The sequence below is a fragment of the Dermochelys coriacea genome, chromosome 3 (assembly GCF_009764565.3).
Source record: "Dermochelys coriacea isolate rDerCor1 chromosome 3, rDerCor1.pri.v4, whole genome shotgun sequence".
In the NCBI taxonomy this organism is placed as follows: domain Eukaryota; kingdom Metazoa; phylum Chordata; order Testudines; family Dermochelyidae; genus Dermochelys; species Dermochelys coriacea.
Genome location: NC_050070.1, coordinates 116,486,073 through 116,510,584, shown reverse-complemented (window position 1 = coordinate 116,510,584; position 24,512 = coordinate 116,486,073). Strand labels below are relative to the sequence as shown.

General features: G+C 40.5%; 1 protein-coding gene across 2 annotated transcripts in view; it reads right to left on the bottom strand.

The window, feature by feature from the left end:
• ESR1 (estrogen receptor 1) overlaps positions 1-24,512 on the bottom strand; it is a 180,815-nt gene that overhangs the window by 122,974 nt on the left and 33,329 nt on the right. For both annotated transcript variants that reach the window (XM_043511211.1, XM_043511212.1), the window contains one exon: positions 12,216-12,406. In XM_043511211.1, the coding sequence (XP_043367146.1) occupies positions 12,216-12,406 (191 nt within the window). The remainder of the gene's footprint in view (positions 1-12,215; positions 12,407-24,512) is intronic.

The following is a 24,512-nucleotide window of genomic DNA, read 5'->3' as shown; positions in this document are numbered from 1 at the left end:
ATCTAGGGCTTAGTAACTAGTAAACAGAAGTGTATGAATTTATCTAAGATGCCTTAAGAAGTGATAGAAATCAAGTGACTAGGAGCTAATGAAAGATAATTCTATTTAAGTAAAATATATACTTTGTGACAAGATTGAACACACATCAGTTCTAACTGCAGCAAATCAGTTTCTTTGGATTTCTCAAGATCAAATGTATCACTAAATGAAACATTGTGCACTGAAGTGAAAGGACAGAACACTGATGAATGTAAATCCTGTGAGTGAGGCATTTCATACTTAATTATAATTGAAACATTGGCACAACGGTTAATTTCTGTCCCTGCTTCAGGCCTTTCAGCAGCATCTTCATTCAGAAGAAATTTTTGTTTGTTTTTGCTTTTTTTTGGGTAGGTAGTGATTTCAAAGATCAAAGGGCAATGACTTGAACTTGATAAGTTGTAACCTTAAAATTCTATCAAAGTAGCACAAAATACTAAATCAAGGAAGCAAAGCACTTCAACCTATAAATAATTTAAATATTCAGGTCCACTGGTAGATGCTGCAAGTCAGGAATCAGAGGAAATTTTAAAGGAAGAAAAAAAAGCCAGCACTATTGATATTTCAGCACAATGCTTAGCTGAAACGGAGAAATGAACTCATAAGGGATACAAGCATCCATCCATACTGTGAGAAAACACATTCCTATATAAAACTATTGCCATTTGGGCAGACAAAGGATATAAAAATGAAAAGGTGAAAGAACTTCTCAAGTGCAAACATCCTAACATTTTTGACAGGTTTCAGAGTAGCAGCCGTGTTAGTCTGTATTCGCAAAAAGAAAAGGAGTACTTGTGGCACCTTAGAGACTAACATTTATTTGAGCACAAGCTTTCGTGAGCTACAGCTCACTTCATCGGATGCATTTGGTGGAAAATACAGTGGGGAGACTTATATACACACACAGAGAACATGAAACAATGGGTTTTATCATACACACTATAAGGAGAGTGATCACTTAAGATGAGCCGGGGGGGAAAGGAGGAAAACCTTTCATGGTGACAAGCAAGGTAGGCTATTTCCAGCAGTTAACAAGAACATCTGAGGAACAGTGGGGGCTGGGGTGGGGGAGAAATAACATGGGGAAATAGTTTTACTTTGTGTAATGACCCATCCACTCCCAGTCTCTGTTCAAGCCTAAGTTAATTGTATCCAGTTTGCAAATTAATTCCAATTCAGCAGTCTCTTCTTGGAGTCTGTTTTTGAAGTTTTTTTGTTGAAGGATAGCCACTCTCAGGTCTGTAATCGTGTGACCGGAGAGACTGAAGTGTTCTCCAACTGGTTTTTGAATGTTATAATTCTTGAAGTCTGATTTGTGTCCATTTATTCTTTTACGTAGAGACTGTCCAGTTTGACCAATGTACATGGCAGAGGGGCATTGCTGGTACATGATGGCATATATCACATTGGTAGATGCGCAGGTGAATGAGCCTCTGATAGTGTGGCTGATGTGATTAGGCCCTATGATGGTGTCCCCTGAATAGATATGTGGACAGAGTTGGCAACGGGCTTTGTTGCAAGGATAGGTTCCTGGGTTACTGGTTCTGTTGTGTGGTGTGTGGTTGCTGGTGAATATTTGCTTCAGGTTGGAATTGGAATTAATTTGCAAACTGGATACAATTAACTTAGGCTTGAATAGAGACTGGGAATGGATGAGTCATTACACAAAGTAAAACTATTTCCCCATGTTATTTCTCCCCCCCACTCCACCCCCCACTGTTCCTCAGATGTTCTTGTTAACTGCTGGAAATGGCCTACCTTGCTTGTCACCATGAAAGGTTTTCCTCCTTCCCCTCCTCCCCCCCGCTGCTGGTGATGGCTCATCTTAAGTGATCACTCTCCTTACAGTGTGTATGATAAAACCCATTGTTTCATGTTCTCTGTGTGTATATATAAATCTCCCCACTGTATTTTCCACCAAATGCATCTGATGAAGTGAGCTGTAGCTCATGAAAGCTTATGCTCAAATAAATTTGTTAGTCTCTAAGGTGTCACAAGTACTCCTTTTCTTTTAACATTTTTGACACATGCATGTTGAACATACTACTTTCTCTAAGGTTTAAATAGTAACATATACAGTCCCAAAACATGTTGCAGAAATTCATAAATTCTTCTATAACTACCATCAGCCTCAAAGTTGTTTGATTGAAAGAGAATTGATGCCCTTGAATCCCAATGAAATCTATGTCTCTGCATTGAGATCAACTACCCTAAAAATACTCATGTTTTCACTGAGCATAAGGAGGGGTTGATCAAAACAATTAAAAACAAGGGACTCCACAGAGAAACACTAAGTTTGCAAAAGGTACTGAAAGATGTTTCAGAAGGATTTGGAAGATTATAGACTAATGGCACTATCACAGTTACTAGACTAATTGCACCTTTGAATGCACCTTCTCTTGATCACAAGTTTCTAGCTGTCATCACTTGTCTCAGGATGGAATCAGACAACTCTCAGACTGGTTTTGGCTGCATCCTCTAGTACTAATTTTAGTTACCTCAGCAGGTCTGACTTAACCTTGGGCCCTGATGTTATGTTCCCTCTGGGAAAAATGACCATGGTAATCAGTGACCAAACAGCTTCCTTAAAGCTAAAGTATCATTTAAAATAAAAGCATTTCAGAAAAACATATCTGAGCAAAACAGACTGTGCACATCTCTAGCTTTCCCTATGGTTTATCATTCCATGGTTCCAGCAAGAATCATTTTTTTAGACTGTCTCTCTCTCACACACACACGCTCCTGGCAACTCACCCTTCTTTGTAGGAATAAAGACACCAACTGTTCAGGACCAACCATGGACCATACACAGCTCCCCAACGTTAACCATTTTATCAAGACTACCGCTAACCAGAGCTGAATTACCTGTACTCTCAAGGGACTGAATTTCTGCCCCTCCACAGAATCTGTTACCGTATCAACATGTGGAGAACTAAAAGAATTTTGCCAACTCCACCTCAAAGAATTCTTTCACAACAATGACACCACCCCCACAACTACCACACCCACACCAACAGTCATAAAAAAAAAAGAATCAACTGGGCACCCCACCGCAGGTGAGACCACACTATCATTACATTGATTGCTTCACACACAAAAATTTGACTGAGATCTTTAAACATCATGTCCACCACAATCTCTCCACCACTGAGAGGACAGCCATATCATCCCTAAAAAACCACCAGGTAGTGATCAAAGACAACAGGGGTTCCATCATAGTCCTCAACCATGAAGACTATATTAACAAGGCCAACAAACAATTCTGATACCACCTACTATAAAGAACTCACAAGACATGGCACCACAATTCACCCAGGAATTTAAGGATATCAAATCATTCCACAAACAACTCCAAGAGAAAGTCTACAACTTCATCACCTGTGAACTTACTCCAGAAACCATCTACATGCTTCCCAAGAAACACAAAACAAGAGAAGCCAGATAGACCCATCATATCCAGCCATGGCACTCTTTCTGAAGGAATATGAGGATTCATAGAAATCATGCTCAAGCCACTCACCACACAAAATGGTCAGCTTCTGGCAGAATACAATCTACTTGCTCCAGAAACTCCACAACATTAACAACCCCCCTCAGAACACCATCCTTGGCACCATGGTGTATAGGGAGAGGACATCCAATGTTCCTCACAATTACAGCATTGCTGCCTGCCTCAAATATCTACAAGACAATGGACTACATTCAGATATCCACTCCAAACTCATCCATTTCATCCTCGCTCATAACAATTTTACATTCAAACACTTTGTCCAGACCATGGTAAAAGCCGTAGGTACTAGGATGGCTTCCCAATATGCCAATCTCTTCATGGATCACCTTGAAGAAGAATTTCTGGACAAATGCACTAAGACACCAATAATATACATCAATGCTATTTTCATCCTCTGGATAGATGACCTAAACTCCCTCACAGATTTCCACCACAGCTTCAACCACCACCTCTCATCCATCAACTCTGAGAGCCACTCCCACAACAGCATCAACTTCCTGTACACCACAGACAGTTATATACAAGAAACCCACAGATCACCACACTTACCTTCACAGTTCCAGCAACTACCCCAAGTATGCCAAGAAATTGGTTATCTATAGCCATGCACTCAGATACCACAGAATATACTCGAAGGAGAAAAAGTCTGGGATACACACTTTATAAACACTTAATTGTCTTTAAAAAAACCCCACCCACCAGAGAAGTAGATTCTATCATGGAAAGGGCCATCCAAATACACAGAGAGAACCTGTTTCAATACAGGGGGTGGGGGAAACCTCCAGCCTCACACAGCTAGTGTCACCTACAACCCTGTATGGGTTTCAGGGTGGGGTATCATTAAACAATTACAACCCACATTCGATGGGAACCATACCCTGAAATAAATCCTACTCAAATCCCCTCGTCTGGCCTTCAAACACCTCTCTTCCACAACCTCACCAAGCTCATCAGAAGCAAGCTCCTTACAGATCAGGACACCAACTCAAAGCAGCACCAGACCCTGCCAGAACAGATGCAAAACCTGCAGACATCTCCACTGCTAGGAGGATCAATACCTCCCACAACACACCTTTCAAGATCCATGCATCCTACACATGCCTATCACAAATGTGGGGTACCTCAGTTAGTGCACTAAATGGTTTCACCCATATAGTTGTTGGTGGGACAGACTGTCACTATGCATTCAGAAGAACTCACAAAAAATGATACACAAACACACCTTATCAACCATGGGTGAACACTTTTCAAAGTGATCATTCCATATTTGGACCTCTCAGTCGCCATTCTCAAAGGAAATCTGCACACCTTCAAAAGATGAGCCTGGGAGCTTAAATTTTGCTAAACACTAAAAAGCATGGACTTAATAAAGACACTGGATTTATAGCTTATTACAACAAACTAACCACTAGCCCCCTTTTTTCTCCTTTGACTGCAGAGGTGTTAACTGGACACTGCACCTTGAATGGTCTTTCATAATGTGTGTTAACTACTTATGCTAAACAATCTGTTCCACCATGTATTTAGCTGTGACTCCAAGTACTTTCCCAGACCAGAAGAAAAACCAAGCACAAAAGCTTGTCTCTTTCACCAACAGAAGTTGACCCAATAAAAAATTGTTTTTAATACCCTGGGACCACCACCACCACCACAATGATGTCTATTACTGCAATGCCCTTTGATCTGTTACGTTCCAGCATTGTCATTCAAATGTGGATGGGGGATGTTCTTATCTGTAGCCACTGTTACTTTACTTCAGACAATGCACAGTTAGTCTGTGGAATTCTTTGCCAGACGATGTTGTGAAAGCCAAAACCATAACAGTGACCGAAAAAGAACTAGATAAATTCATGGAGGATAGGTCCATCAATGGCTATTAGCCAGGATGGGCAGGGATGGTGTCCCTAGCCTCTGTTTGCCAGAAGCTGGGAATGGGTGACAGGGGGGATGGATCACTTGATGATTAGCTGTTTTGTTCATTCCCTCTGAAGCACCTGGCATTGGCCACTGTTAGACAACAGGCTAGATGGACCTTTGGTCTGACCAGTATGGCCATTATGTTCTTTACTGTTTATTTTTCCCCACAGCCCCTTATTCAGCTAAATGAATGCATTCATACAGGAAAATCTTAGACCCTCAATATGAAATAATGTCCACTTATTGACCAGTCACATACAGCGTCCATAAAATTGTTATAGCTTGATATTCAAAGTATTATTACAGATTATTACACAGTAGTCCCACTTCTGTCACAAGCACTACTGCTGCACTGTCAGTGGAAATATGGCATGGCCTAATTATTAAAGAACTCAAATTACATATGGACAAAATCAAAATGATTAAGAGAAGCTTCAGAAAATTTCCATAACTTGCCATCATGTATAATCCTAAAAACAACAGTCACAGGGTGAGCTCAGAACAAGAAGCTAAAACACATCTGATGGAACATAATCCTGAATTCCTTACTTCTTTCAGTATTTAAATTGTAACCTTCTTGGGGCAGGGACTTACTTTTTGGTCTATGTTGGTATAGGGCCTAGCACAATGGAGTCACAAACTGGGACAAGGTCTCATCTGTGCTACATCACTCTCTCCTTATCGGCTGTTTTGTGTGGGGCCCAATCCTGTAGCATGCTCTAAGAAAGCTTATTGTATTAAGCCCCACAGGCAAGATAGGTGGGGGGAAAACACCTAGTTCAAGGATCCTGATGGATTTTAGGCACAGAGCTACTTAGAGTCATCAGGACTGAGGCAGCTTTGTGCCTGCCCAAGCAAACAAACTTAGTTGCTCAGGGAATTTAGGTACCTATGCTCAGACAACAGTTGAGAGGAGGTTTTGAAAATCCAAATTTTGGACTTAAGCATATAAATTGGCAGTTAAGCACCTAAGTCTTTTTGTGGATCTAACTCTCATTTTTAGCACATTCAGATTGTCCAAAGCTTAACATCTCAGATTCTGAAAACATTGGTAAAAGTATATCAGTATCAAAAGGCAGCTACATGAGAGGTATGCCGAATACAACAGGTAGGACTGTGTATGTGCTTTCCGCGGTGGCGGGGCGGGGGGGGGAGAAGAAAGAGAAGAGAGGTTGAAATTCTGGGAAAAAAATATTACTTTCAATTGTTTCATTTCCATCTAGCTCTATAACTGGTCAGAGCATAGGAAAAGATATTAAAGTTTTGTAAAAAAAAATTGTTTCCATTTTTGTTGAAATTTTGTGATCAGCTCTATTAGTTAAATTTGAGACTTGATTGTGTTCTTACATTTTATGTTCAGAATTCTAAGTTTTTTATCTGGGATAATGCAAGTGTCTTTATGTTTGAAGAACAAATATACCTATGAGGTAAATCACCTCTTTTATAAAACAAGTGAGGGTGTTGTCAGATCTGTTCAATGGTTCTTTTCTGGTTGGGAAAAAACCCAACTGTTCCAACAGAATACCCTGATTACATTTTCCATGGTCCCAGATGGGGGGGGGAAGCAGAGGTTTATCTTTATTTATGCTCCAATATCAGTGGGAGCTATGCAAGAACAACTATTCTGATAATACTTATGATATAACCTTCAGCTGATGTTTATATCAGACCAATGCAATGGGCACTCTGGTGAGTTACTGGATACACAAACTTATTAAAAAAAAGTTTCTGCCTTCTTGGCTGCAGGATGATTTGTAGCAGTTTTAGCTACTGTCAAAGAGGTTAAACAAGGAAATATAAGGAGGTGGCAGGCAATAATGAAATACCGGTGTGAGCAGTTCATGAACTCCTCTTGGACTAGCTGAAAATCCTGGAGTTAAGGTATTGTGACAGTAATACCCCCCTGGTTAGGGATCTTTTGCTAGTGGAAATGAAGACATTGGAATTCCATTCTTGGCCCTCCCCACCCCCAACACAAAAGAAAAAAAAAGAGTTACTACCAATCCTGAAAGTTTGCAGTTCAAACGTTTATTTCAATAGGGTCCAGCACTATCACTGTGCAGCTAAGTCAACACTGATAAAGTTCTCTATATACTGCCAAAAGGTTCTCCTCCCTGTGGTCCAGAATGCATGACTGGTACATACAATCCATTCTCAGCTGCATGACTGAAATACTTCATTTCTTTGGGTTATCCCTGCAGTGCTAGAGACCCAGACGTCTGGGCGGTTTAAGAGATTAAGGAATGCTCATTCACATAGTCAGCGAGTTTGTTGTGTTTAAGAGCTGGGGAGGAGGGGGGAGAGAACACACACACACACTCTCTGGTCTCAGCTTTTTCCTATCTAGCTGACCTTATCTTACTGTACAGCCTCATTCATGACTAGAAATCTGAAATTTCAAAGAATTTATAAAAACCTGCAGCTAAAGGGATAAAAGGAAGAAGCAGAAAATAATAAGGGGTGGGTGGAGGGAGGTGAAGATGTGAGACACTTTGGGAGAAATTTTCAATCTTAGAATTGCCATTAGAAAAGGAGTACTTGTGGCACCTTAGAGACTGACAAATTTATTTGAGCATAAGCTTTCGTGAGCTACAGCTCACTTCATCGGATGCATTCGGTGGAAATCCTGCTAGGTTCTAGGCACCCTCAACTCTCACTGTAATCAGTGGAAGTGGAGGGGACCCTGTACCTCAGTCATGCACAGCACTTTGCGGGATCCAGCTCTGGGAAAACAAGAGTAATTCCTTCACCTCCTATGTCCTTGACTGCAAAGGAGTACAGCAATAAATAGGGGAGGAAAAAAGAGGAGAGGAGAAGTAGAGGGAGTTGTCCTATATAGGAGACTGACAAAACCAACATGACATAACTACATGCAGTATGTGTCCACATTTTCAAAAGGATGGAGAAATTAGAGGGTTGGCAAAAATGCCCTACTCAAGGAACTCAGTTGGTTTAGTTTTTGATAATCAAGAGGTGACTTGACTATGATTTAGAAGTACTTTCATGAGAGATGAATAGTAGTTAAAGGGTTCAATAATCTAGCAGAGAAAGGCAAACAAGAACAAATGGTTGGAAGTTAAGACAGACCAAAACAAACAAACAAACAAAAAAACCACACACACACCACACTACACACCACACAGGCAATTTTTAACAGAGGGTAAACTAACCATTGGAGCAAAACTACCAAGAAAAGTTCATTAGGTTTTAGAGTCCACAAATCAAGACTGGATGCTTTTCTGGAAGATGTGTTTGATTAAAACAATGTATTCGACTCAATAGAGGGACAACTGGGTGAAAATCTATGGCATGTGTTCTAAGAGGTCAGATTAAATGATCTAATGTCCCTTTTGGCCTTAAATCTGTGAATAGAGAAGTACAATTTACTGTGGTTGTTTGTAATGCTAAAATAGCATTTTAGATAGGAGAACGTTACCTTCGAGTCACTTCCTATGGGAAAAGAAAGGCAAAAAGCAGGTCTGTGGGTTCTGAAAAGCCTGAAGTGTGCTGGCAAACTTTGAAACACAGCAACATTTAAACAACAAGGTGCCAAAGTATTGAGAAGGGGGGAAACGGAAGAAAGAAGAACACCAAATCTATGAATATGTGCAAGTCAAACCATTTTCCCTCCTTATTCTTATTGAAAAAAGATAGAAAGTAAATGGAACTGGTTTATAATTACAAGCATATGTATGTGTATGCACTTGCTGGGGAGGGTTTTTTCCTGCATTTAGAGCACAGGGAAGTTGAACTCTTAGAAGCAAAAGTCACTAAACGGCTGTTGCTACAGAAGCACCTCCCTAGAGTTCTTAAAGAATTAGAAACAGAAAATAAAATAGCTAACACCTTTTTGACCGCTCTGGCCAAATCATTGCAGTTTAAGATATGCTCTCCTAATTGTGTCATCCAGTGTCCAATTTCTTTATTTAAGGAATCAAAACGGTTTTAATAGATTATTCTAGTTCCATCATACCCTCAATCTGAAACATTTCTAATTATTCTGGCAGTGTGTGCCTGGTACAAGAACCACTCCTACCATACCTCTGGATTCAAGGTCAGTCAAACCAGCACATCCCTACCCAAAACGCCTACAGACTGCATGCCTTTGAGGGGTAAAACACCCTTACAATCACCAAGCCAGGCATGCAATGGATTGGTCATTTTATCTGGTTTGCTTTCTTGTTAAGTATTTGAGAATATTCTGAAGATTATTATTCACAAAAACACCCCTATGTAACACTAAAATAGCATTTATAATCAGGACAAACTGGCAAAAGGCTTAAAATCTAAAACTACAGGATGAACTTGACACTGCCATTAACTCATGCTGCTGTTGAATCAAAGAATGAAACATACATGTTGTATAAGTGCAAAAAAGCACTAGAGCATCCAATTCTGGCTGTATTTTGAGCTTTCAGCTATTTAACATAAGAAAGTCATCCAAAGGCTGCAAAAAATCTCTTAAGCCATTCCAATCACTATGGGAGAAATACAAGCAGTTCACCATCACTATTTGGCCTTAATTTGCAATAGGTCTATCAGTCAGTACTTGAATTTTATGAATTTGTGAATAAGTAAATAGATTAAAAACCTCAAGGATAACAGATCACAAAATGTGCTATGTTCATTTAATTGATATCTGTAACTCACTTATTTATAGTATTATTAATAAAAACACTGAATATTTTGAAAGCAAAATTTTCACCTGGTACCTTCCTATAGCAACTCTGCTACAAAACCTTTGAGAAAAAAAGACCTATGCTGATGGATTAATTGGGTTCTGCTGTATTTTAAGTCCTTTCATTTAAATACACAGAAATGAAAACATTGATTAAAAAAAGTGTTACCGTGTTTTAGACATGCACCCCACCTTTACCACTGGAAACAAAGCATTTAGCACTTCACAGGATTAGGCTCATGTATGTTACAAAGTAGTGGAAAAAAACTACAAGAGTCTTCTGTGCTCACATATGAGCTGGAGGTAATGTATAGAGATCACCCAAGTTTCATGCTTGGTTAGTTTGTATTCAGAAAGAAACATAGTTGTTTCAACTTTTTCCCTACAGATGTAAAACTCAGAGGCCAAGAATGGTTTTAGCAAGTTTTATCAGTTTCTTACCTAAATTTGGAGCTGAGCTGAATGAAATACCAAGCAGTCAAATGATTTGCCCAAGACCACAGAATCAGTTGTGTGACAAAGTTCCTTCTCTGCCTTGGTGGGTCCTGCGCTTATTGACGGATTTGCTTGCCTTAGAGGTTCACAGCAGTCCTCAGTTTGGCCACTTTTGCTAGTGGCTCAAACCAACCAGCTGTTCACTCAGCTAACCTCATCACTGGCCAGCAGAGGGAGACGGAAGGAGAACAAATCCCGCAGTCTCTGCTGATCCACCTAGTGGGTCAGGGGACAGACCAGGGACCTTCCCCTCTGGTGGGACCTACAGTCCAGGACAACTCCTCCTGTATGCAATAGGGAGTTGGAGGGGAATGGGGGGAACCCGGGCCTGTCGTCTACTTTGGGTTCCAGCCCAGTGCCCTGTGGATCACAGCTGTCTACAGTGTTTCTTGTAGCGGTCACACAACTGTTACAACTCCCTGGGCTACTTCCCCATGGCCTCCTCCCAACACCTTCTTTATCCTCACCACAGGACCTTCCTCCTGATGCCAGATAGCATTTGTACTCCTCAGTCCTCCAGCAGCACGCCTTCTCACTCTCAGCTCCTTGCATGCCCCCAACTGACTGAAATGAGGTCCTTTTTAAGCCAGGTGTCCTAATTAGCCTGCCTGCCTTAATTGGTTCTAGCAAGTTCCTGATGGTTCTGGAACCACCCTGTTACCTTACCCAGGGAAAAAGGACCTGCTTAATCTGGAGCTAATATATCTGCCTTCTATCACTCTCCTGTAGCCATCTGGCCTGACCCTGTCACAGTTGCCCAACACACACTGTGAACCCAGGATATTCCTGGGTGCCCTTCAGTAGCTTTAACTACCAGATTTCAGTTTTACTTCTGCCAGGTATACTCTGTTCCACAGGGTTTTACCTGGACAGTGCAGTTTTTGGGTCACTGTTTTTTGTGACAGTATGCTGTACCTCCCTGTGTGATACTAAGTGGCAAGGCACAGCAACAGCCATGAAAGAAAAAGACAACATGAGGGTGACTCTTCCCATCTCACCCCCATCCTAACTGCTTGTAGGACACAATATATTTTGAAAAGGAAACCTCTTTTATTGAGTTTGCATTCAAAGAAGTGATGTCCTTAAGTTGTGCCTTGAACTGAACTATCTTGCTAATCTAGCACTGAATTTATAATAAATCAATGAGCAAGAATTAAGCTGCACTCTGACAGGGAATTCACAAGAAAAAGGGTGTTTCAGATAAGGAGTATTTACATAAAGAGCTGTGCAGAGTATATGTGCAAAGGGAAGACGGGAGGAGGGAAGCAGTGCTGAATAGGATTCAGCATAGAGTTTTATTTTGAAATTAGATTCCTCTCCAATGCTATGATGAGACATACACAAACCCAAGGATAGAAAGGAGAAGTGTTTTGTTTTTTTAAATCTTGGACTAAACTAATTACAATGTTATTAATAAACAGGATCATAAATGCATGTGGGTGAGCATGGTGGTTGTCAGCTTGTGAAAGATTCCTGGAGAACAAAAAACAGTATCTATCTATAGTCTCTGTACCATCACAAATATACACAATTCCCTAGGAATAAGGAACTTACTATACTTCTACAAGTTATTACCTTGAATGCTTCTTTTGAAGAAGGCCTTACAGCCCTCACAAGACCAGACTCCATAATGGTAGCCTGAAGCATAGTCATTGCACACAGCACAGTAACGGGTTTCCTTGGTGGATTCCATGGACAGGCTGCCCTTTTCACTGGTGCTGGACATCCTATCCCTGCTCCCTTGTCGCCGGTTATCCGAGCTTGGCCTGTAAAATGAATGTTCAGTGAATTTATTGACATTAAAAAGTCTCATTCCAACTGCTGAGTTACATTAAAAGATATTAAATACTTTAACATTACTTTTACATGTAAACAATTGCCACAGGCATGTTTTATGATCATAAAGAGGAAAGGAGGAAAAGGAACAGGAATAGAAGTGACCTGTGGGATTGCAAATGGAAGGGAATGTGGTCAGTGACACACTGTTGAGATGTGGTTCAATATTTTTATAGTGCAGACAAGACTGCTTTGAGAAATGGAATGCAACTGGCTGAGACAGAATCATGTGACCAGAAATACTAAAAATTTGGCTTATTATTTAACATATCACTTACCAAAAATAAGTTTATTTAATTTTCAATTCTTGAACAGATGTCAGTTATCTTACCAGGATCAGATGACCTTGTCCTAGCCAATTACATTGTGTTTCTGAATCCAACAAGTTGGACCTTCCTCCAGGTTTTACTTTTAGGTGTGACATGTCCTCTACCCCACTTCGAGTGCAGCAGGATTCCCGTTTGTCTTTTTAATTAATGAGGCATGTGGCACAAACAGCAACTTCAAGCTCCTAGCCAAAACACCAACAGTTCTCCAAAGATTCCTACTCTCAAATGCCATCTTTCTTTCATCTAGCTAAAATTACTCCCCAACATATGCTGCCACTCCTCCCACCTCTCAAGTATGCATACCAGCCAAATCTTCCTGGAAGCATTTCTACACCACTCCCAAATGCTGCCAGCCATACTTGTCAAAACTCTTACGCCTGCCATGCCCAAATTAAATTGACATTCAACTGCTTAGAAAGGATATCACTTATAGAAATATAAGGCACTGTCATGATAGCCTATTCTAAGCAATTTTACCTGAATTATGCCAACAATTCAGTTTAACAACATTTTTGAAGTCAAGTGAAAGCTTTTGCCTCAAGTCCTGTGCTCCAGTTCATTTTGGATTCTTCTTTTAATATTCACCTGTAGTTTATTTGTGACTTGTGTAAGTTGAAAACAGCTGTGAACAGTGAAATGCTGACATGGCAGAACTCTGGCTTTTTGGAGGTTCTAGAAAAGTGGGGAGATGGCAGAATTCCTGACACCATAAGCATGACCAGAATATGCAAAGTAACATTCACTTGCATATTTTGGATCCTATTAAAATTTAAGAGGAGGAGGAAATGGTGCCACTGGTTTAAAAAGTGTTATTTATACAACAGTCTCCTACAACTTTGTCACTTCCTCCCTCTCTAGGTCTACTTTTAACTCTTTCCTATTATTCATTGTATTGTCCTTCATTGCTAGGATTTCTCTTTGAAGCTGTTTTACCTCAATGTTTCATTTAATCACATCCCTTTTACTGTACCACTTCACTACGTCTTCTCCCATGTTGCCTAGATTTATAAAGTAAAAGAAGCTGAGCATTAATCAAACCAGCGTTTTTGTACTTTCCCTGTACCCTTCCACCACAGCCACAGAGATGCCAGACCATCCCTTTCCTTCCAACACATGGAGCTGCCAAACCTGCTAATAATACCATCACATTGTGGAGGAGAAGAGACAACATCTCCACACTTCAGTCTTTGCTGCTTTTCTGAGATTCCCAACCCTCCCACTGTTTCCTAGTATGAGGGAGGGGATGGGACCCACTGGAAAGGGGAAGTACCTCACAGCAACAGGGCCAGCTGCGAGAAGTGGATGGTTCTGGCAGGGGAGAGGTGGACTAGTTTGGACTCAAAAGCAGAATTCATGGCCTAACTCCGCCTCAGTGTGACCACAGATCTTCCCTTGTCCCCCAGTCCCAATAGCCTCGACATAACTTCAAAAAGCCCTACCCCGGAGGGCTGTTAATTTTGTGTGTTATCAATGTTTTAACTCTAATGAAAAGCAAAAATAAGCTAAAAAACAAACAAACAAACACCATCTTTAACCACATTTTAACAAGGATAACCTATTCGTTAACCTAAAGTGATGTGACTATACACTTACCTATTCATCAAAATGATTAATGGATTTCACGGCTAGAAGGGATCATTGTGATCTAGTCTGACCATAGAGTTATATGGTCTAGAGACCATATAACTTCCCAAAAATAATTCCTAGAGCATATATTTTATAAAAGCATCCTATCTTTACTTCAATTGCCACTAAAAGAATCCATCATGACCCTTTGCAAGTTGTTCAGTGGTTAATTACTCACTGTTAAAAATGTATGCCTTATTTCCAATAGATGGAAGTTGAAACTAGACTGGATCATGTTACACCCTTCTCTGCTAGATTGAAGAGTCCGTTATCAAATAGGTGTACTCCATTAGGTACTTCTAGACTGGAACATAGGTATCACTTAACCTTCTCTTTGTTAAGGAAGTTGGTGGCGATGTGGGACTTCAACTACTCAGACATCTGTTGGGAAAATAATGTGGCAGGGCACAGATTATCCAACAAGTTCTTGGAATGTGTTGGAGACAATTTTTTTATTTAAGAAGGTGGAGAAAGCTACTAGAGGAGAGACTGTTCTAGATTTGATTTGACAAATAGGGAGGGAGTGGTTGAGAATTTCAAAGAGAAAGACAGCTTAGGTGAAAATGGTCATAAAATGGTAGAGTTCAAGACTCTAAGGAATGGTGAAGGGAAAACAGCACAAGAAAAATAATGGATTTCTAAAAGTCAGTCAGACTTTAGTAAATTCAGGGAGTTGGTAGGCAAGATCCCATGGGAAGCAAGTCTAAGGGGAAAAATACTTTGAGAGTGAACAGTTTTCAGAAAGACAATAAGAGCAAAACTATCCCACTGCACGGGGAAGACAGTCTCCTGCCATTCTTCCTGTCTTCCTGTCTTAACCAGGAGCTATATGATCTGAAACACACACAGTCCTACAAAAAGTGGAAACCAGGGCAAATTACAAAGGATGAATATAAACAAATAAGTATGTAGAGCCAAAATTAGAAGGGCCAAGGCACAAAATGAGATTAAACTAGCTAGAGACATAAAGGGTAACAAGAAACATTCTACAAATACTTTAGAAGAAAGGGAAAGAGCAAGGACAGGGTAGGCCTGTTACTCCACAAGGGGAGGAAAACAGAAAATGTGGAAATGGCAGAAGTGTTGAATGACTTTGTTTCTGTTTTCACCAAAAAAGAAAGTCACGATTGGACATCTAACGTAGTGAATGCCAGTGAAAATGAGGTAGGATCAGATGCTAAAACAGGGAAAGAACAACTTAAAAATTACTTAGACAAGTTAGAGGTCTTCAAGTCACCAGAGCCTGATGAAATATTCAAGGAACTGACTAAAGAGGTGTCTGAGTCATTAGCGATTATCTTTAAAAAGTCATGAAAGATGGGAGAGATTTCAGAGGACTGGAAAAAGGCAAATATAGTGCTCATCTAAAAAAAAAGGGGGGGGGGAATACAACCTGGGGAATTACAAACCAATTATCTTAATTTCAGTATCAAGAAAGATAATGGAGCAAATAATTAAGCAATCAATAAATTTGCAGACACAGAAGATAAGTAACAACCAGCATGGATTTGTCAAGAACAAATCATATCAAACAAACAATAGCTTTCTTTGACAGAACAACAAGTCTTGAGGATGGGGGAAAGCAGTAGATGTGATATATCTTTACTTTATTAAGGCTTTTGATACTGTCTCGTGTGACAGTCTCAAACAAACTAGGAAAATACAACCTAGATGGAGCCTACTATAAGGTAGGTGCATAACAGGTTGGAAAATGATTCCTAGAAAGTAGTTATCAGTGGTTCACAGTCAAACTGGCAAGGCATATCAAGTGGGGTCCTGCAGGGATTAGTTCTGGGTCTGGTTCTGTTCAATATCTTAATCAAGGATTTAGATTATGGCATAGAGAGTACACTTAAAGTTCATGGATGATAACAAGCTGGGAGGGGTTTCAAGTGCTTGGAGGATAGGATTAACATTCAAAATGATCTGAAGGAAATAGGAGGAAATTCAATAAGGACAAATGCAAAGTACACCACTTAGGAAGGAACAATCAGATGCATACATAAAAAATGGAAAAGACTGTCTAGAAAGGAGTATTGCAGAAAGGGATCTGGGGGTCAGTGAATCACAAGCTAAATATGAGTGAACAGTGTAATACTATTGCAAAAAAAAACAACAAAAAACGCAACATTCTGGGATGTATTAACAGGAATGTTGTAAGGAAGACATGAGAAGTAATCAGTACTCCAGTACTGATTAGGCTTCAACTGGAGTGTCAGGAAAAATGAACACAAATTGGAGAAAGTCCAGGGAAGAGCAAGAAAAATTATTAAAGGTCTAATATTTAAGGAGGGAAGATTGAAAAAAAATTGGGTTTGTTTAGTCTGGAGGAAAAAAAAGACTGAGGGGGCATGATAACAGTTTTCAAATACATAAAAGGTTTAGATGGAGACGTTGTTGTTCAGTGGTTCAGCTCTGAGGATAGGACAAGAAGCAATGGGCTTAAATTGCAGCAAGGGCAGTTTAGGTTGGACACTAGGAAAAACTTCCTAACTGTCAGGGTGGTTAAGCACTAGAATAAATTGCCTGGGGATGTTGTGGAATTTCCCTCATTGGAGATTTTTTTTTAAGATCAGGCTAGACAAACACCTGTCCAGGATGTCTAGATAATCCTTAGTCCTGCCATGGAGTGTGGGAGACTGGACTATCTGACCTCTCGAGGTCCCTTCCAGCCCTATGACTATGAAGCTAAACAGATTGAGCTCCCTGAGTCTATCACTATCAGGCATGTTTTCTAATCCCTTGATCATTCTCATGGTCTCATCTCTGAACCCTCTCCAATTTATCAACATCATTCTTGACGGTGGACACTGGAAATAGAACAGTATTCCACCAACAGTTGTATCAGTGCCAAATGCAGAGGAAATTAACTTCTCTGCTCCTACTTGAGATTCACCTATCTACACATCCAAGGATCACAGTAACCTTTTAGGCCACAACATCGCACTAGAAACTTCTGGTCAGCTGATTATTCACCATGACCCCCAAATCCTTTTCAGGGTCACTGTTTCCCAGGATAGAGTCCCTTATCCTGTAAGTATGGCTTACATCACTTGTTCCAGATGTACACATTTACATTTAGCCATATTAAAAACAGTGTGCTTGCAAGCAGTTTACCAAGTAATGTAGATCAACAATCTATAGTCTTCATTATTTCCCACTCCCCCAATTTTTGGGTCACCTGCAAACTTTATCACTGGTGATTTTATGTTTTCTCTCAGGTAAAACACTTGATAAAAAAAGTGTTAAATAGCATAGGGCCAAGGACTGATCTCTGCACCCGTTCAGTGATGTTTCTCCATTTACAAGTACATTGAGCCCTATCTGTTAGCCAATTTTAAACCCATCTAATGTGTGCAATATTAATTTTGTCATTCTAAGGGTTTTTTTAAAACCAAAATACTGGGTGGTATCAAGTCAAATGCCTTACAGAAGTCTCGGTATATTACATCAGTACTATTACCTTTATCAAGCAAACTTGTAATCTCATCAAAAGGGAAAAAAAGATAGTTTGACAAGATCTGTTTTCCAAAGACCCATGCTAATTGGCATTAGTTATATTACTCTCCTTTCAGTCTTATTAACAGAGTCCCATAACAGCCACTCTGTTATCTTGCCCAGTTTTGAGGTGCTTTCCATCCGCTTCCCTCATAATAGAAAAAAGCTGCTCAGTGGCTCAGCTTTGGGGGAGTCCTACAGCGGTGAATCCCCTATAGTAACGCTCACTTTCTACATACAAACTACTGTTAACAAAAGAAAAAGTGGGGTTAAGTGTTTCATTGCTGTTGCCACATGTCAATCAGATCTGAACTACTTGTTCCTGACCTACTAGCAAGGTTCAAATGTTTGCCAGCTACTCCAATTCAGCTATACAGGGCTTTCTGCAATTAAGTACAAGTCATTTTTAAAAAAAGGTTGCAGTAAAAGGCATCTTTATTCCAGCAAACATTTGGAGATCTTCAATCATCGGGGTAGCCTACCAAACCATCTGAGATCAAAACACCAAACTCATTTAGGAGCCTAAATCTTATTGATAGGCTTTGGACCAGGCCCTATTCTCTACATTGCACATTCACAGTAAGGTCACAAAGCAATGTCCTACTCTGACCATACATTTTTTATAATGGCACTGTCACTGGTTCCCACATTTGAGGAAGTTAGGATTTCCCAGTGGCTCTGTGAAATTTAGGCAGAGTTTTTCCAAAGGTTCACTTTCATTAAGAGCCTCACTAACAAATACATAGTCATAAGGTTCTTTCTTCATTGTGATCTTGATAGGATAGGGAAGATTTTATTCTTTACCAAAACATTCATGCATTTTCCAGAAATGCTATATATAAACTGAAATATTGCTACAGTCCTCTTATCTTGTTAGTTACAGAATCACATACAGCTAAGACCCAAACACAAACAAGAATGAATGGGATGGAGATTAGAGTGAGTCAGAAGTTATGGCTGTATGCACTGGACGCTCACATATTATACCATTTTTCCACCCCACAATTTATGATTAATCCGTCTTGGTTTGCATTCCAAATTATATCTAAAAATCTGAACCAAGACCTTTACATGTTATTCGTTTGCCTCCAAACATTGGCGTCTCAAGATACTTCCTTGACAATTCACCACAACTGAATATGTACACCTTTGGACTGCTCCTGAATTACACAACTTCTATCATATTTCGCATTGCTTTTGACTCCTCCAACACTTCACGGGTGTGGTTTAAGATGTTGTAACATGAATATTGCATCTAACAATGCCCCAACAACCTATTGCTGAATCTTGCTAATTCACATGGATGACTGAAGACTCATTGCAAATTAATACATTTTGGAAAATACAAATAAGCAAATACTTAAAGTGGAGATAATGCAGCACGGAATATGCTTTGTTTATTTGATCAGTGTAGTTTAGTTTTAATTATTTACATAAATACATTTCAAGGTATACTAGATATGTAATAAACAGTAATACTTTCTGTAGTAGAATTTGAAAATAATGGAATTTTAACATCACACTTCTCTACAGCATAATTTTAGCTAAGATGTGGGATCAGAACATCTTTGCGTGAAAATTTTAGGGTGTGCGGATTAACAAAGTGTGAATGAGAATGAATGTATTGTGCCTTATTAACATACTGCCCTTAACAATCCATCTTTAGATGGATTGATAGGCCCTTCCAGATTTCTTATGAAAGAGACCTCCTATGGCTCTTACACTGTCTCTGATAGAGTATGTACTCTACCAAGACCCTGAATGGGTTAATGTGGGCGTCAGAGGCCAGTTAAGCTATCAGGCTGCACCGGGAGGGTGGGCCAGACTTAATTTAGCATGAGTCATAGGTAGAGGCTTACTTTAAACAGAGGAAATTTAGAGCAGAAGAGGGCTGTATTCCCAGAGAAACTCTGCAGTCACTCCCTGGGAAAAGAGAGAGAGACCAGAAAGATCAAGGAGAAGGGAAGTGTCCTATCTCCAGGAAGCAGGCTGAGAAGGAGAAAGGGAAATAGAACGGACAGGCTTCTCCAGGGGCAAACTGGAAGCCTAGCTGAGAGTAGGGGTGCCAATTTTGGTTGGATGTATTCCTGGAGATTTCATCACATGACACAATCTTTAATTAAAGATGAATCTTTAATTCCTGGAGATTCCAGGCCAATCCTAGCTGAGATGGGCACCCTGATGACCTGCAGCCTGCCTGAACTGAGTGAGGGGAGTTGTGCACCAGGACCTGCGTCCGGGGATTGACAGAGGCACAGAATGGCAGCAGACCCACACCTATGACAAGGGGGCTGCCAACGGAGCTGAAAGTTTGGTTTTTTATCCATTTTTAGGTGGACTTCGGTAAAGGACTTAGGTAAAGTCTGTTGCCCCAGACGGGGCAGGGCTCTGTAAAGTGATCTGGCTGGAAAGTCAGGATGCTCTTATGGCTAGAGTTGGCCGACGGAGAGTGGGGGAAATGGAGGCAAAGGGCAGTGCGATGCCACATTCATCCAGGAGGGAGGAATCGGGATTTCTACATCACCCCAATGTCCTGTAAGCCATGAGATGGTAATGGGTCCAAGACAACATTTTGACAGTACCAAAAGATGAAATTCTTTAAAATGAGTTACTTTCAGAACAGTCTTACATCACATCTCATATTAAAGTTGCTACATATATCATAGCTAGCAGATTTAGATCTCCTTTCATTTACAAGACCCTCCCTGTGGATTAATCTTTCTATATACAAGAAAACCTCTCTTCTGGAGCATAGAATCTGTTTATGGCATTTGGACACTGGATGATATTGATACATAAAGAAATCAGTCTACTCCTCCTCAGACATATGGAAACATCAGCAACTGAAAGGATATTATATGACTGAGGCGACAAAAAGGAGCAGCGGTAGTACAAGAATAGTGGATCTATCACTTCCTACATCTAGGATCTACAAGGTTTGAGAAGTGATCCAACCCTGAGCTTCAAAACAAACTTGGGAATCTAGAAAAAAATTCCTTATCAACTGACTAGAATAACATACCTGAAAATATATACAAACACGCCATAGATGTATATACTAGTGTTATCCAATATTACATTCTCTAGTGGATTTACTGAACCCCAACTGGTTAAACTTTATGAGGCTAGTACAGAAAGACAAATGCTGGAGATGTGATTCAGATAATGCTCAAACCATGCTCTACTACAGTACACTTTAGGAGGAATTCATCAGACTGGAATTGCTACTGAACTACAATGTAGACATTGCTCATTCATTCATTCACTTATTTAGATATCCACTGCATCTATGTGCAAATTCTACATGTGTTACATATTTTTAAAAAAAAGATTTATAGTACAATAAAAATCTTAAAAACAAATCTCCAGGAAAGCCAGACAACACAACCAACCCAAGCCATTTATTAGACTCTCCTTCCTGGCTTCCCTCCCCAGAAACATCACTATTCAAAACATCCCCTTTACAAAGAGTCTATGAAAAATAATGGCATCCTGCAGCTTGTCATAAGGGTCTCATAGCCAGGCTCTGATATGCCACAAGGGGAAGCAAACTGCAGTGCCACAGACCCCACACCAGAAATATGCTGCTGCCAGCCCCTCCCACTTATTGCAGAGGAGTGTTGGCATGAGCTTTGCATTATCACAACTAGCAAAGCATCACAGGAGGAGATAGTCTCTGGGTAAAGAGGACATAACTCATTTACAGCTTTAAATTCAAAAGCAGTTTCTTGAATTTCACCCAGAACTCAATTGCTACCTAGTGCACATCATGAAGCACAGGTGCAACATGCTCCCTGCAAGAAACTACATTCTGCTGTAGATCCAGTTCTGAATGATTTCAAGTGTAGCCTCCTGAAGACAGGGCCGGCTCTACCGTTTTTGCCACCCCAAGCAGTGAAAAACCTGCCGCCGCAGATGGCAGGAGAGAGAGAAGCTGTCGCCAAATTGCTGCTGCCGAAGAAACTCTGACACCCTTCCTGACTGCCGCCGCAAGCACCTGCATGGAACGCTGGTGCCCGGAGCCAGCCCTGCATGAAGAGCACATTGCAACAATCTAACAGAGAGGTGTCAAAAGTCCTGACGACATCACCATGTCCAAAAGAAAAGGGCACAGTCTTTTTGTTACCATGCAACACTAGTCTTCTCTGGGGGGACCAGGGGAAGCCAACCAAATGACCCAGAAAGTAAAAACCAAACATAGCATGGAATTTGTGACTGAAAATTAAAGGTTCCCTTTTGTGCGTAACAATATTGTTGGCATTATTTAAATTGAAAACCTTCTCTGGAGCTGTAGCGTGACCAGATTATTTACAATAGGAGATGTGGACAAGCCACTGCTCTCTCCCCCTCCCTGACTCCATTTTATAACTCCCTTCTGTAACAGGCTAGCAGAGTCTACTCAGAAACCATGTGCTTAGCATGTTACTTCTGCTGACTCTCAGACAAGTAGAGCTTGTCTTTTCCCTGGCTATACTAAGGAGGAGTCTCTCTAAACAGAGGGATATAGTGTCTGGGTTGGAGAAGTCCTGCAGTAAAGCCCTAGGAACAGCCTAGTTTGGGGGAGGGAGGACTTAGTCCAAGTTTTGTGTTATGTTATTGTTATTTCAACTGCCAATACAAAAACCAGTTTGGGCTCTAAACCAGGTTCTCTGTGTCCTATGCTAAAGTGAGGTAGGAATTCAGCCTGTTCACAAACCTAAAGACATCTAAGATAAGAGGGAGGGCAGGTCCCAGGGTTTGCTGAGAGTAAGGGAACCCTTGTTAGAGGGAGTGAGGGAGAAGCAAGTTAGTGGGATTCCCAGCTTTGAAAACAAGACTAGTCCACATTTACAAGACTAGGCTGAAGTTCACATGCATCAAGCCTTGAAACCAAGACACATTTCAAGTATAACTGAGGTTGACTGGGAATATTTTGTACAGCTGAATTCATCATTAGTATGGTATTGGTCTACTCTCCAAAATGGAATTAATATGATTCTAGAATATCAATTTCCATTTGATACAAAAACGGACATGCTAGTGATCTGGACAAAGTTAAACTTTTTTATAAAGTGAGGGCGATTTTACAAAAATGGAAACTAGCAAATAAATTAAATGGTAATCTGAGATGGAAGATTTAGCCAGACTGAAAAAAAGTTACTTTCTAGCTAAAAGCAAAAAAAGTAGACTTTGCTAAAAATTGTGAGGAACTCTCTCTATTCTAATTAAATTAATCATAACAACATGTATCAAACAGCAAAATAATATGTAATAGCCATGGAAGTGAGGAGGGGCTGGCAACCAGTTTTCCTTGATTTGGCTCTGCTTCATTGTCAACTTGCTGTCTGACCTTGGGAAAGTCAATCTGGCAGCAGTTTGTCCAGCTATAAAAATGAGTATAATAATATCTGTCTTAAGTATTTATAAGGCACCTATTGCCTTGGTATTTATCTCACAAGAAAGCTGTGAAGTGTTGTGGGGACTTGCTCAACCACAATTATTCCCAAAATAAAGAGTTTGAAAATACAGGAGGCCACTGGATGTCCCCCTGCTAGGTTGGGACTGGAGTGCCAGGTAGCCAAGCAATTGCCTGGTGGATCAGTTCCCTCTATGGGCTGCATGATCACTCTAGACCCTTTCCCTCCCATTGCCTGTACAAATTATCTCAATCAGAGGAAACCGATTGTGACACCTGAAGACTGCCAGAGCAAAAAAAAAAAAAATCTTTGCAAATTCTCAGTACAGCAGTTCTTCCAGCCACCTGATAGAACCTGCACCCCCCATACCTCTACTGGTGCAGGTAGCCTGCACAGCTGCAGTACCTCTTTTCCCTCCCCTCCCATCTCACCTGAGCTGTGCTTTAGGCCCTCTCTACTCCCTTCTCTCTGGATGAGTGTGAAGAGGGCTGAATGAATGAACTGGTAACTGGGAATGCAGGGTGAAAAGGAATGAGGGATTAATGACTCTGGGGGAAATGAGCACCTAATTTGAGACACCAAGTCCTGATTTCTCAGAGTGCTGAGCACTATATATTTTCAAAATACAGCTTCCAATTGACTCTTGTTGGAGCTGTGAATTCTCTGCACATGTGAAAATCAGACCCCAGGGTCTGAGGTCAGGCACCTAGAAACACATTTGGTTTAAATGATTTGATTAGTGTCATTTTTCTGCCAGGTGGAGTCGGCAGCAACAAGGGCCAGGTTCAATGGTTCCTCTTAACAATACAAAATAGAACCAACTTGAGCCCCCACCCAGAAATCTGGGAGAACTTAATACCACCCCTGGGAACCCTCAAGAGGCAATACTTCCCCACTTGCAAGCACTGCATCTGTGATTAGCAAGTGAAAATTTTATTAAAGGGGAAAGGGAAGCAAACATTAATTTGGGAAAACACTACAACCACATTCAAATGCACATGACCATAAGCAAACCTGACCCAACAGTACATTGAGCAATGTCTTTTGCCTCAGTTTCCCGCCTTGCAGTAGGAAAGTTCAACGAAAAAATGTTCCTTTAACACATCACTCCTTTCTCCCTCTGGTGCACCCCACTCACTAGGTTAGCAAAGACCCAGAATTCCAAGGTGCATTCACAGGGGATCACC